The 16,126-nt window shown below is 37.7% G+C and overlaps 1 protein-coding gene across 9 annotated transcripts in view; it reads left to right on the top strand.

Annotated features, from left to right (window-relative positions):
• Positions 1 to 3,555: 3,555 nt before the first annotated feature.
• Positions 3,556 to 16,126, top strand: part of cdc42bpab (CDC42 binding protein kinase alpha (DMPK-like) b) — a 76,521-nt gene continuing 63,950 nt past the window's right edge. For 7 of the 9 annotated variants that reach the window (XM_073856213.1, XM_073856212.1, XM_073856219.1 and 4 more), the window contains exon 1: positions 3,556 to 4,427. In XM_073856213.1, the coding sequence (XP_073712314.1) occupies positions 4,250 to 4,427 (178 nt within the window). In that variant the 5' untranslated portion in view covers positions 3,556 to 4,249. The remainder of the gene's footprint in view (positions 4,428 to 16,126) is intronic. The other 2 variants (XM_073856221.1, XM_073856217.1) reach the window with 1 other exon arrangement.

Consider the following 16,126-nt stretch of genomic DNA (forward strand, 5'->3'; position numbering starts at 1 on the left):
CCCAGAGGGTTATTACCATATCTGCTGTAAGAGATGATTAGTTATATGTTTATATTTAGCTCATTTAAAGATATATTTAGATGTATGTCTAAAATGTTCATCTGAATTTTGTTTTTTAATATAGTTTGCTTGATTATAGTAATTAGTCTGCACTGTGAAAAGTGAAAGTAAGTAAATCAATTTAGGGACTACATATAATAACTTAATATAAATAATAACGTAAAATAAAAATAATAATATACATTTATGGTGTGTTCCAAATGTACAATTTTAATTATTTTTTATTATTATTTATTTCTTTTTCATTTCTGATGTAATGTAGGTTACGTAAACGTCTTGTTTTGTACAATACACATGATTCGTACATCAGTAAATTAAAGTCCTGAATTCTTGTGTGATTTCTGTCAGTCTTCTGTCCTTCCCTTGTCGATTATTTTGAGACCCTTTGGTCAATATAAGTACCATCTAATTCTCACAGGTTGTATATCCCTTATCAAAGGATGGAGGTAAAACCCAATCAACAAAACACGCGCTCATTAACACCTCTCTACTACATACGAAAGACGCTCCTATTCAAACGATCCCGCCTCGGTTTGATAAAACAACAAACAATCTTATAAACGTAACGACAGTAAATATTCCCGTGCTCTTTCTGTCAGTGAAATGTCATTAAGGGAAAATGCATGCAAATATTTGCTGAAAACCTGTTGCATTTACTCATTATGCATTTTTTATTTGTATCAGTAAACTTCTCTTGGACCTTTGCGTTGCTAACAGAATGTTTCCTATGTTAGCTTAAATAAGGACAGCTAAATTATACGTGGATGTTTATTGTATATAACCAAATTCAGTACAGAAATTAATAATTAAATGTTAACTTCCTGCTCAACATGCCAACATCCTGCCGAAGTTTGGTCCTACAACATCAAATGTTTGGACATGAAAGACGTGATTAGCACCTTATTAGGCTTGGTGTGGCAGTTGTCAGATTCAAAGTCATATGAGTGTGTTTATGAAATAAGTAACACTGACAAAAGAAAAGGCCATGCTTTCAAATGTCAAACTCTTTTACGTGAACAGCTGTGCTGTGGCAAAGCGCATTGACATTGTTGTTTGATGTAGCAATTGTTTTTTTAACTAAACAATTTGAAAAATTAATCACCTATTGAATAGCTTGCAAGTTAATATTTTTTTAACACTGGACAGGTTAGATATACACTCTTACTCTGTGATATATACAGCTAGTGCTTTAAATTAATTTTAACTAAAATGTTGCATTTTGTAAAGATTCTCAGCATAAGGGAAATTAATATTTAAAACAAATTGCATTTGCAATGTAGACCTTTGAACACAAGAGGGGGAACGTGCTCTGTTTTCAAGAACGAAAAGTTGTTTGATGTGTTGCCATAACTAACAAAGTAGGTCGTGTAATCTTACCCTATCTTTTTTTTGAATGCACACATACAGTAGCTTATCCAATCCTTTTCGAAATAAAATTATAAACCATTCGGCCTTATTGAAAAGTTCGGCCCTTCTGTAAGAGGAAACATTGTTTTATTGTTGCTGTTTCATTGTGTAAAGTCTAAAGATAGATGTGTTAACCTTTGACCAGAGTTATATATAAATATGCTCTCAGTTGTAGGCCTTTTACTGTTAAAAAAATTGCATTTAAATGTTTAAGTTTAATCAGTTTGGATTTACAAGTAATTTTAACTGTATTAGGGTCATTCTATGTCAATGTCAATTTTTCTGTCCCTAGTCTTTACAGAAATATTACAATTGAAAAACACTTTAGGGTTACAATTTTTTTTATATATTTTAAAATGAAATAATATGTTATTTGAACAATTACACCTTCTTGAGCCATCAATGTAGCAAAATTGGATTTTTATTAATTAATTAGAATTCCAAGTGCCACAGAAGTGCTCTTCCCCACAGTCATGTACAGAGGGAAAATGCTTTATTTTAAGATCAAAAACAGTGTTTTCTTCCATTTAAAATACAATAATGTGTCCATAACTATTAAATATATTATGTAAATTACATTAAAAAACAAAATTCTAAATAAATATTATAAAATATATAATGAAAGTAGTGGTCCCCTGGAGTTGTGTCACTGGTGTTACCGTTTAACATAAAGCTCTTATTTTTAAATAAAAATCACACTGATGCCATCCCTTGACTTCCTTCTTTCACTTTCCTGGAGATCTATGAAGAGAAGCCCATGGTAAGCCCACTGGCTCTTTTCAGTTATCAGAAATCTTTTCATTTATCTCATGATTTCATAGGAAGCTTTTAGTTAAAGTCACTGGTACGACCTCCGTTATTGTTTGGGAATTGCAAAAAAAAACTAGAATACAAATGGATTAAACTACTTAATTTAGTGAGTATACAATGATTGACAACATGTGGTTTGATACTTCGCAGCAGCAATTTTGTAAAATGCAGTTTTCATGAAAATTGTCACTGGTGTTACTGTCACTGGTGTTACCTTCTTATGGGTATAAACTGGTGATTTATGATGTCACTGGTGTTACTATGTTTTTTCACATTAAATAAAATCTTTCACATGTGACATGATGATAATTTGAAATGCATCGAATTCTGCTACACTTAAGAGTTAAGCTTTAAAGCTAAAAAAATGTAAAAATTATATTTCATAAACCTTTAATATTGCTAAAGAAGTAAGGTAACACCAGTGACAAAAAATTGTGTATGCAGTCTTTAAGTACATGCAGACAAAAAAAATCATTAAGCTGCCATTTATGTGTACTCATATAGTCAAAGAGTAATCTAATAATGTGGTCTAATTTTAAATGATAGAAAAAGAAATCAATTTCCAGACATCTTGACATAGAATGACCCATTGACTAAAGCAAATCCAACTTGATTTAATTACTTAATAAGTAGCAACTCATCACTTGTCAAGGTAGTTGAAATGACATATTGAAAGTGTATTTGAATAAAGTACACAACAAAACTCAATTTTTATAGTTTTCAACACAATTATCTAAACATCCTTACAACAAGATCCATTAACTTAGCGGGAAATTATTATTTCATACAAGTCTTGATTTTGGAAAAAAAAATAAGGTTATGCTTCAAACAAGAATTGGGTAAGAAAAAAATTATTATTTTTATTTACCTTATTGGCAAACTGTGCATATGCATACACTTTAAAGAAATCTGTTAGATTTGAAAGCAAAACATAAAATATTATAACTTTGCTTGAGTAAAGTATACTTTAGTGTTTACTTTAACTGTAGTAGTAGACTTTTACTACACTTGTAGTAATGTGTAGCCTATTACAGTATTCTGTAGTATTAGCTATAGAAAATTGATAAACTATTTTATTCACTATGCTAAGCTTCAAAAACACCAATATCTATGGTAAAATATATCCAATCACAGTATTTTTCATGTGGTTATATCTTGTTTCAATAACTTTTAGGAAATTGTATTAAAAAACAAGACAAAAAAACAAAGTACGCAAAATATATATTTTGCAGCTATATTCCTCCATTCCAGTGACGGTCGCCATGATGATGACGGGTTTCGCCTGCAGCAGCAGCAGCGAGCCGTGAGACGGAAACACGGCGACCGGGAGCAGAGTCCTTCGCCGACATGAACGAGGACGCATATTTCAACCTCATTTCCTCAAATCATCCCTCGACAAGTGCTTATCCCGACACCGTTTCTGAAATTAAAGCAGACGACGGCACGGCTCATATACGAAGAGAGGAATTTCAGGAAAAAACAGCTTGCTAAGGGTTTCGCAGTCCTGGCAGAGGAGGGGCATATAGGGCTTTGTAGCAATGCAGATCCCGTGCTGCTGATGCGCTTTTGTTACTGCATAATGGATAACCAAGGATCATCATATCTCAGGGGATTGCTTTAAAGTTCTTTGGTGACTTCTTTTGTTTAAACACGCAACCTTTAGGGGAGATTCCGATATCTGGAAGAAAAAGGGACACGTCTATATATCTACACATATGCCAAATCCACCGGCCAGGGCAGGGTCGATGGCTGCAAGTTGTCTTTAATGCATCTGAGGACTGCGAATGCATGATGGTGTGGAGACGCATTGGTGCGAGAAGAACCATGATTGATCGACCATCATTTTTGTCTACCTTGAGCTGTTAAGTTCTGACCTTTTAAAGGAGATATCACTCCACTGGCTGGATCCAGTTGCCCATACAGTGGGAGCCAATAGTGAGCAAACTCTGAGAGATCAGCACCGTTTGAAACCATGTCTGGAGAAGTGCGTTTGAAGAAACTGGAAAAGCTGATTTTAGATGGCCCATCTCAGTCCAGCGGCCAATGCTTCAGCGTGGAGACCTTGTTGGATGTTCTCGTTTGTCTTTATGACGAGTGCAACAACTCTCCCCTGAGAAGGGAGAAAAATATTTTGGAGTTCCTAGACTGGGGTAAGGTTAAGTTCATGTTTTGCACGCCTTGTTCGTCATGTCAATATCAGTATGTTTTGAGACCAGGTGTCACTCTTAAACAGCTGAGAGGAGAGTAAACTATTGTTTTTATTGTCTGACATTGGACAGCTGTTTAAAAGACAAAGTTCCTGTAGGGTTAAACTCACTGTGATGTTCACGAGGGGGGAACAGGAGTGTAGATGACATCATTGCTGGACTGGTTTGTGCATGAATGTGGAATGCGAGTCTCACCTTAATGTATCTTACTTCTGAAACAAGGTGGATACTGTGTAACATGCACAGTATGCTTTCAAATGGGCCATAATGGAGCAGTGCATTAAAACTTTGCATTTGGTTTAGCAGGGGAATTGCATGCATCTCATTAGTAAAGACAGCCTGCAGTCAAGGCAAATAGGCAAAGTTTTATGGGGGCAGAGTTCATGGTTTATCTGTAAATGATCAAAATTCCCGGCAAGCTCTGTGTGCACATTAAATTAAATGGTAAGATCTAAATCTAAATTCTATCAAAAATACATATTCTTATTTTCTTATAAAACCACTGAGCAAACATTTCAACCCATAGCTTTCTTCACATCTCATGTGACCTTTCATAGACACATGAATTCAATTCACGACCAGCTCGGCTAAAATGTTTGAAATTGAGCTTTGTATCTCTTAGAAAACTTGCCATCATGTGTAACTTTCTGAGAAATTCCTAGAATCAGGTTCTGGGTCGCAGCACATCTCCTGAAAAGTTGGGTTGGGTGTCAGGGAGTGTTTACAATCGTTTCAACTTGCTTGGTGCTCCCATTTAAATTGGAATGCAAATCTAACGTGCCATCATTCAACGTAGGTAGGCCTGCGTACAGGTAGTCAATGCCAAATATAGTAATAGGCCTAGTTACAAGCAGGTGCAACAGGCAGTGGGTTTTAGATGGACCTATTGTGCGTCATTATATGTGTGTACTGTTTGTGTGACGGAGTACCCTTTTCCTGTGGGGAGTCTCAGTAGGGCAACGCCAGGAAACGCCACTGGACACGTGATGTCATACAGGGAAACGGCTGCGCATTGTGTTTGTCCCTTTTGTGGGGGCTTGACTATTTAAAGACCCATTGGATGGGTTATTCACTCGTGAGCTCATTAGCACACGCTCACTCATTCACTCACATTTCAACGTAAGCCGCTGTGACGCTCTTTGGCATGGAGACCAAAGTCACAGAGGAGTTTATTGTCACCAAGGTCAAATTTTGCCTCCATGTCTCACTACTTTATGACACACTAACACATTTCACAGCTGGTATGGGTTGAAAGTCTGGACTGAGTTTTTAGCAAAAACTGACTGAAGGGCATTTGCCTTGTTGCTCTGGTTTCCCCTTTAAAGGAAAGTTAAAAAAACACAACTTTTAAGGAGCAATTGCTGATAGTTTAAGTAAGAAGTTGAACGCTGACCACATTTGAGTACTGATGGATTGTAACTGGAGCCTTGAGGCCATCACAATGCACCATAACGTAATGAGAATCACATGTATTTTCAGACAAAAACGCTAAGCTACAATTATACAAGAAACCCTTCGGAACGTGACAGTCCTCCAGAGAAATCCATGAGTGGTTATACATTCACATTTTGTTTTTTGCTTCGCCAATGAAGTCTAGACTGCTAACCCAGAGCCATATTGTATTGTTCTAAATATTTTTTTCATTGTGAAAGCATGAATTCATGCAGGCTTCCTGAACTGTTTACTGAAATTGATCTACGGCCAGCTGGCGGCCTGCTTTTCATTCTTTTTCCTTTGACTGACCCGAAGATTGGAGGCAGCTTGGGGAATGATTTGACAGGGTTTCCCACATGATACATTTATTAAACAGTGCAGTGTTTTACACAGGTAATCCCTCAGATTCACCACGATCCAAAACCTATAAAAATTTGTAATGCTGTCTATTGCTAACATGTGTGTTAATGGAAATAAGATTAAAAAGAATGTTGACTCCCTACTTACAAAATACGCCATTGAATATTCTATATTTTTGTCAATCAAATAGTTCTATCTGTCTGTCTGTCTGTCTGTCTGTCTATGATGATTCTTTCTGTCTGTCTGTCTATCTATCTGTGTATCTATATCTATTTATCTAGGATGATTATATCTATCTACCCTGTCTGTCTGTCTGTCTGTCTGTCTGTCTGTCTGTCTGTCTGTCTATCTATATGATGATTCTGTCTATCTGTGTATATTTATATCTATTTATTTAAGATGATTATAAATCTATCTACTCTACCTCTCTACCCTATCTATCTGTCCATCTATCTGTCCGTCTATCTGTCCGTCTATCTGTCTGTCTGTCTGTCTGTCTGTCTGTATGTTTGTATGTCTATCTGTTTACCCTGTTTGTTTGTTTGTTTGTTTGTCTGTCTGTCTATCTAGGATGATTATATCTATCTACCCTATCTATCCATCTACCTACCCAATCTATCTGTCTGTCTTTCTATCCACCCACCCATCTACCCTATATCTATATCTTTCTTAGATTATTTGATCTATCTACCCTACCTCTCTACTCTACCCTCTCTATCTGTCTACCCTGTTTGTCTGTCTATCTAGCATGATTATTAAATCTTTCCATCTACCTACCCTATCTATATATCTGTTTATCTAGGATGATTATATCTATCTGTCTGTCTGTCTGTCTATCCACCTACCCGGGTGATTCTCACGTAAACTTGGTTTTAAAAATGTCAAGCATGAAAATGTAAAAATTGCTTAAATTTACTTTTACTTTTTTACTTTTTTCCCACCAGACATTGAAAAACAAAGTCTGGAGTAAATGGGAACATTAATTTAAAAACTTTTACCTATCATTTAACACTTTTTGTAACATAATTTAAAAATTTTGTCCTAAAAAATCTCATTACCGCAACAGTCAGAAAACATCAACACTGACATATTTTCAAAATGACATGACAAACCTGAAAGAAACATAATTCTGCACATGCATTTAAAATCAAAGTATTATGCTTCTATTAATTAAATTAACATTTAATAAGCATCTGTTGCGGTAATGATAATCAAAATGTCCAACAAGACAATATTTCAAATTAACTGTAAAAAAAATGATCTTACCTGGTAGCCATCTTGAAGTAACTGGTCCATGTGCTTGGTCACTCAAAATCAAACTTTATTAAAATTCTGTATGTGTGCTTAAACTGTTCTCAAAAAGTGTTGCGGAGGATGAGAACATCAGGCATCGACACATCATTTTCCTAATTTATTGTACATGAATATTCAGTAAATATTTTTTCTGTCATCTAAAGTAGTTTAGGAAAACATCCATTTATTTATTTTTTCTAAATATTTTTGTGTTAATTTGATTAAATTACAACATAACGCATGTTCAAACACAGCCGGACACATTGCGGTAATGAGAATTTCAGCAGAAAATGAGATAAAATTTACAATTATAAATTCTTATGTTGAAATCACACATTGTGGAAGGTAGAACACAGTATTGTGTTAATTCTGATGCTTTTTAATGTTACTATATTACACATTTTAAAGCTAAAATCATTAGTGCCGTGGTGTTTCAATGGTTTCGTGAGAATCACCCACCCATCTACCTACCCTATATCTATATCTGTCTAAGATGATGTTATCTATCTACCCTACCTCTCTACCCTATCTATCTGTCTACCCTGTCTGTTGTATGTCTATCTAGGATGGCTATATCCGTCCATCCATCCATCCTATATCTATATCTATTTTTCTAAGATGATTATATCTACAGTTGTGTTCAAAATTATTCAACCCCAACTGAAATTGATTGTTTTGGCCGGTTTGACATTGATTTTGATCATTCAGTCATCCTGCTTACAATTACATCAAAGAGGCATGTGTAGGTCAGACAAATATAACATAACATTAATAATGAAATAACCACAAATGTCTTTTCTGTGCTCACATCATTATCAGTTTTATTCAACCCCCAAGTGACATTCAATCTTAGTACTTAGTACAACATCCTTTTACAGTTAAAACAGCTTTTAACCGTGAAGCATAGCTTGAGACAAGTGTCTTGCAGCGATCTACGGGTATCTTTGCCCATTCATCATGGGCAAAAGCCTCCAGTTCAGTCACATTCTTAGGCTTGCGCACTGCAACTGCTTTCTTTAAGTCCCACCAGAGGTTCTCAATCGGATTTAAGTCTGGTGACTGCGATGGCCACTTCAAAATGTTCCAGCCTTTTTTCTGCAACCATGCTCTAGTGGATTTGGAGGTATGCTTGGGATCATTGTCCTGTTGAAAGGTCCAACGTCTCCCAAGCCTCAGGTTTGTGACGGACAGCAACACATTGTCATCCAATATCTCCTGGTACTGAAGAGAATTCATGGTACCTTGCACACGCTGAAGTTTCCCTGTACCTGCAGAAGCAAAACAGCCCCAAAGCATGATTGACCCCCCACCATGTTTCACAGTAGGCAAGGTGTTCTTTTCTTCATAGGCCTTGTTTTTCCTCCTCCAAACATAGCGTTGATCCATGGGCCCAAACAGTTCTAATTTTGTTTCATCAGTCCACAGAACACTATCCCAAAACTCCTGTGGTTTGTCCACATGACTTTTGGCATACTGCAGTCGACTCTTCTTATTCTTTGGAGACAGCAAGGGGGTGCGCCTGGGAGTTCTGGCATGGAGGCCTTCAGTACGCAGAGTGCGCCGTATTGTCTGAGCAGAAACTTCAGTACCCACATCTGACAAATCTTTTCTCAGTTCCTCAGCAGTCACACAGGGACTTTTTTCCACTCTACGCTTCAGATAGCGCACAGCAGTTGCAGTTAGCATCTTTTTTTCTGCCACGACCAGGAAGCGTTTCAACAGTGCCCTTTGCCTTGAGTTTGCGAATGATGCTTCCTATGGTGTCTCTTGGTATGTTTAACATCTTTGCAATCTTCTTATAGCCATTGCCCTTCCTGTGAAGATTAATCACCTCTTCTCTTGTCTTCCTGGACCATTCTTTTGACTTCACCATGTTTGTAACCACACCAGTAAATGTTTAGAAGGAGTTGAGTATCACAGTCATTTTAAAGCTGCCTAATTGGTGCTTATTAGGCTTTATTGCTGTTCCCTGACATCCACAGGTGTTTTCAAAACCTGATTGAAAACACTTCAATGAACCTCTGTTCTTCAGAGTGGTAGTTCTTTAAGGGGTTGAATAATTGTGTCAATGAAGAATTCACAAAAGAAACATTTACTACTATATTACAAAACCAATTGATGTCATTTTAGTTGCATATGGTTCTTTAAGAAGTCATTGTAAGATTTCATTCTGAATACAATTACAAATGTACACTAAATTCCCTAAAACCCTTTGGGGGGTTGAATAATTTTGAACACAACTGTATCTACCCTACCTCTCTACCCTATCTATCTGTCTACCCTGTCTGTTTGTCTGTCTGTCTGTCTATCTATCCTCCTACCCATCTACCTACCCTATATCTATATCTATTTATCTAAGATGATTATGTCTATCTACCCTATCTATCTGTCTACCCTGTCTGTCTGTCTATCTATCCACCTATCCATCTACCTACCCTATATCTATTTATATAAGATGATTATATCTATCTACCCTACCTCTCGACCCTATCTTTCTGTCTGTCTGTCTATCTAGGATGATTATATCTATCTACCTTATCTATCTACCAAATCAACAGTATATCTATTTGTCTGTCTGTCTATCTGTCTGTCTATCTATCCAACTATTTTTCCATCCGTCCAATCTGCATATCTATCCGTCCGTCCGTCCGTCTACCTATCCATCTACCCTATCTATCTGTCTACCCTGTCTGTCTGTCTGTCTATTTATCCACCTATCATCTACCTACCCTATATCTATTTATCTAAGATGATTATATCTATCTACCCTACCTCTTGACCCTATCTTTCTGTCTGTCTGTCTATCTATCTAGGATGATTATATCTATCTACCCAATCAACCGTATATCTATTTGTCTGTCTGTCTATCTGTCTGTCTATCTATCCAACTATTTTTCCATCCATCCATCCAATCTGCATATCTATCTGTCCATCCGTCCGTCTACCTATCCATCTATCCATCTACCTACTCTATATTGATATCTATGTACCCTACCTCTCTACCCTATCTATCTATCTGTCTGTCTACCTATCTATCCACCTATCCATCCACCCACCCATCTATCCACCTATCCATCTATCTACCTACTCATCTACCTACCCATCTACCTACCTACCCTATATCTATATCGATATCTTTTTATCTAAGATGATTATGTCTATGTACCCTACCTCTCTACTCTATCTATCTGTCTACCATGTCTATCTGTCTATCTGTGTGTCTATCAGTCGTACAGCTTTGTAAGTATTGCCTCTCCCTGTCACATGCTGTTTCTCTTCCAGAGGACTTGGCGCAGATCACATCACTCAGCTGTAATAGTATGGTTTAAAGCCAAAGAATTCCCCTCTTCTCCCTCATTGGTTGATTTCCATCCCTTTCCCATTCCTCAGCGCTTTTCTTCAATCACCACACCCTCCAGCGCACTCGCTCTTAGACAGGAACATCTTATTTAGTGCTAACATTATACACACCGTAAGACACCCGCCCATGCCTGAAGCGGTGGTATCCACCGATCTGGGAGAGAGAGAGACTTGTTTAAGTATTTGTATATTTCTTGTAATTCATTCTAGACAGATGCTTAGGGTGTGTTTCACTAATAGAGATCTGTTATGTGAGATAGCCAAACAATCGAGACTGCATTTGTGTTCAGAGATGCTCCTTGTGCAATGGAGATTAACTGTATGGAAGTGCTGACTCAGACCTCTGGTTCTTTGCTGGTCTGGTGTGCAATGTTAACGGGTTCGCACAGCAGCTGTTTGATGCCCACGCTCTCTTCTCTATCTCTTTCTGCATCCTCGGTGCATCTTAGGTCTTTATTATTGAGGGTCTGAGTCAGACAGATCAAATCAGTCCGGAGGGTTCTGTCCCATTGCACACTGCTGCTGACTGGATGTAATGCGGCATGCATGCACACAATGGGTGCTGGCTTTACCTGGTGCTGTCTCTTGATTTATGTTGTTGAATACTAGTGTATTTTTGTCATGCCCTTGAGCTTTGATGCATTGGAGCAACAGATCCTGATGTTAGCATTGCTAAGCTGTAATGGTCAACATGATCCACAGAACTGACCCTGACATTCAATAGGCTAAAAATATAACAGGAAAATACTTCGTATGAAAAAAATGACAAGTGTGCCCCTCATGCCCCCTTTACGAGGGCACCAGTGGCACAGGTATTTTTCGTCTTTTTTATTGCTATTGGACAGAAAAGCAATTTGATGGTTCATTGGTTTTGGCTTGCATTTCTATTCTCGGTTGGCGTGCATTTCTATTTCACATCATAGTTTCCAGTCCTCAAGGGTCACAGGAAGCTCTTACTGGCCATGTGGCATGATGAGGTAACCCCAAGTACCACACAGTTAGGAAATCCTGTGGTTGGAGTGATTTTGGTCTGTTGGTTACCTTGTCAGACCCTGATCGAAATCACATCTACATTAGGTTTTGTTTTTGCAGTCATATGAATCTCATGAGATCTGCGAACGACAAAATGACCCTCACACATCAGAAACTATAATGCATGACCCACACTTTTTTATGAGCTTTCCGAATTGTAGTACTTTTAACATAATTACTCCTGCAGGTTAAAAACGTTTAGCTGAATTGTCGTAATAGCGGCATAGCTGTAAAAATTGTTTACGCTTCGCAATTTGTGTAATTTGCAAAATAAGGATGTTTAAATAGATTGAAATCAGCTTCGGGCGGTTGATAAGCATCATGCATGCTTTGAGCCAAATTACTGCTTTCACTAAAGTGACCAATTAAGATTTCGGACTTTACCGGCAACATGATCTAGCCTTGGCTGCAAGTAGACCTTTAAGGCTGTAGCTCCCTACCTAGACAGCATGACGCTAGCTAAAGTATGTAGATTATGCTAGGGTAGTCACTTATAAGTAGTTAGGATGCTTTTTGTTTGTGCATTAGCAAGCAAGACGGCACGCTTAACATTGGGACAAGGTTAATGATTTTCATTCCGTGTTTATCGCAAGGTCATTGCAAAGCGAGTAAAATAGTTTCAATATAGCAAAATAATCTAATAATGTTTTTATAGTGCTGTGCTTTTCCTTTCAACTTCCACACGGTCTATTGTGGGTGTGTTCGGCTAGATTAAAGGCACTGTTGATGGCTGTCACATGTCAAAAATATCAAGGTTAAAGATGAGATCTCTCATTATGAATGCTGTCAGCATGTTTATGGCGGGGGTGAGAAGGAAGGGCAAGGGTGCAAGGAGATGCTTTAAGGTTGGGGGTGCGGGGGTTTTCTCATACATATAATTCATTGTGTTTTCGGTAGGAGGCACCTTTAAACTCATTTTCGGAAATGCTTTTGGTTTGGTTTTTTTATAATTCTGTTCCGTAACACAAGAAGAATCCAAATAACATCTCTGATGGCTTTGTGGTTGATATGGCATTCGCATGTCTGCTCTTCAGTCGAGCTGAAAGAACATGCCCCCCCCCAAACGTGTCTGTCATCAGTCGATGTGTTTTGCAACATCTTTCTTTGAAAGCCAATCTGCTTTTTTTGAACTCCCGTGCGCATTTGTTCAAACAGTTGTCAGAACACGTTTCGCCATAATGCATATTTTCGGGATACTTACGGTTTCAAGTCCCAACACAGACACCTTTACTTTGTTATAATTAGTAGTTGTTTCCCAGCCTAAGGGATTGTGGCCCAGAAAGTGTTTTCACTGGAGGACTGCTAGGATCTGTATATATAGACTTTTTGTCTTTTTCATTTATTCTTGGTGCTGGAAATGGAGGTTCGATGGAGGCAGATTTAAATAGTGACTGGGTTTTTTTTGCCTTTGTGACTGTTATGCCTTAGCAGACTGAGGCCTAGCTCATTTCAATAGAGGATATTATTTTTTACAGCCGTTTATGAGCAATATTTATTCATATTACACATTTAAGTGAAAATGTAATAAACTCACACTGTTCATAGCAATCTCCAGGCTCAGAATACAGAATAACTGACAACAATATTTTGAAGTGCACCTATTTCAATGATAAAAAACAACGTTATTTTGTCTATTTGGTATTATACAATGTGTTTGCGTGGTTTATAGTTCAAAAAACACATTATTTTCCACATATAGTGCATTTTTAAGCTTCAGATAGAGCTCCAGATAGATTTAAGCTTAAACTCATTTTGTACAAAACTCATCAATTTGCAAAGTGCTGTGTCTCTGATTGGCCAGCTGTACGTTGTGATTGGCCTGAAAACCTCTGACGTCAGCCGGAAATGTGACGCTCCTTACCATGTTTGAAAGATTCGCTCACAATGCAATGCTAACAGGAGTTAACTTACAGGCTGAGTTCAAAGCGTAAGGGAATTATGATAATGTCGGTCTTGTCTACATCACCAAACCCAGGAAGTAAACTGTTGCCTACAATCCGTGTGTTTGTTGTAGTCCAAGAAAAGAGATTTATGTTGGAGGCGATAACTCGCTCATCGTTTACTTTGGGGTATGTACCTTTTGCAAATATCACTAACATGTACTAATACACGCTTACACACCAAAGGAAATTTAAAATTGTGAATCGGACTATAGGAGCTCTTTAATATTTCGAAAAAAAAAACATGTCCATGAGTCCATGTCTGGTCATCTTGGATTTTGTTATGGAGATAAAAATTATATATTAGGGATGTTGTGGAGGCGGAATTTTCCCACCAGTTAATCAGAGTGTGAAAAACCGTGTGATACCTTTATCACCGGGTGGGAGTGGCTTATAAATGCGCATGGAGCCGTGTGCATTTTACTTTCACTTTTGAACTGGAGGCAATTATTTAAAGAAAAAACGCCACCATTTTTCAATATTTTACTATGTTCTTACCTCAACTTAGGCGAATTAATACATACATACCTTTTTTTATATGTGCACTTCATCTTTGCATGGCGCGGTGTTACCATTTAGCCTAGCCTCATTCATTCCTTGGGATCCAAACAGTGATGAAGTTAGCCACCAACACTTCCATGTTTTCCCTATTTAAAGATGTAAAAGTTACATCAGTAGTTACACAAGTAAGTATGGTGGCACAAAATAAAACGTTGCGATTTTTCTATTGCTTTCATTCCTTGATTTGGAAAAACTGATTGTTCAACACATCATTTCACGCTTTACTTTTATAGCTGTTTCATTTTCTCACATTGTGCTTGTAAATCATTGTCATAAAACATTTTGCGCTTTGGTTAACAGATTTTCCATCCATTGTACCAATTTTCTTAACCTTGCGTGAACGACATTGTGAGCGGTTTGCGTGCATGGATCACGTTACAAATTGCAGGTTACTAATAGGGATTGATGCTTGTTTAGAATAGAGAAAGTACAGTTAACACACACTGTCTAGCCATAATGAAATTGTCACATTGGCATGTTCCAGCAAAGTTGATTAACGATAATGATGATTGTGATGACAGTGATAATTTGAACATATTACTTGGGAGGTGAAGCTACGTCTGCCTTCGGGTCATTTAGTTGAGGTAGGAAACGTCCAGCGAGAGTTAATTCAGAGCCGGATTCTCACAGAATTCAGTAGGGTAGGGTTACAGCAACCATGACATATTTTGCCACGGGGAGGTGAGTCGATGGCATTATGTTGGCTGAAAAATTCCTGCAAAACTAATGCTGGTATTTTACCTCCCTGCAAGTTAAACATAAGAGCACAGATGTGCGTTAAAGCCTTTCACTGCTCCTGTGTCAGTGTCATCTTGTTGGATGACTACGTAACCTTCTCTGGGATATATGACCTTTCTGCTTCTCTTCTAAGTGTATTAGGTTCTGAGAAGTGGTGATGCACATTTTATTTATACCTTGAGTGTCATATGGGCCAATATCATACCCTAACCTCATTTGCTTAAGACAGACAGTGCGGCTTTTTATGCACTATTGACCTTCTGTTGTTGTTGTTTAATTCACCGTACCGCATCTGACTTGTAAATAAATAAGTGCAAATAGCGTTTCCCAAAACCTGTCACTGACTGGTCGGTTTTCATTCATACTTCTGTTTCAACATGCAATTACGCATGCAGGCTGCTGGTAGACATATCCACGTGTGTAACCCACATTAGCAGTGCAGGAACCAAATAAAAAGCAGTTCGGCCAGTAAACCCACAAAAGAAGAAGAAGAAGAAGATGCTTGTTGCATATGATTTGAAAAGACCAGCAGTTACTTTTGTTGCAGTCTGAGTTAAATCTCCTCAGCTTGACCCATCTTTTTTCTTACCGTTGCAAGCGGAAATGCCTATGAAGAAATGCGACACACATGTTTTTTTACCTGACGGGAGGGGTACTAGCGGACCAATCACAGTGCTTGCGGTCTGCGTAGAATGTATGCATTTTTACATTTTTGCTTAGGTGCGCGTCAGGCTACACAGAGCTACGCACAGCTCACGCAAATGGCCTACGGCGTAGAACCTACGCGGAACTATAAATTAAGCTTTAGACAATTATAACCTTGGTGGGTTCCTAAATTTATTTACTTATTTATTGTTTCTTAATGCCATTCCAGCATCAATGGCTATACTTAATAGAACCAATTAATATATGAAGAGTTTGGTT

The sequence above is a fragment of the Misgurnus anguillicaudatus genome, chromosome 18 (genome assembly GCF_027580225.2).
Source record: "Misgurnus anguillicaudatus chromosome 18, ASM2758022v2, whole genome shotgun sequence".
Taxonomy (NCBI): Eukaryota; Metazoa; Chordata; class Actinopteri; order Cypriniformes; family Cobitidae; genus Misgurnus; species Misgurnus anguillicaudatus.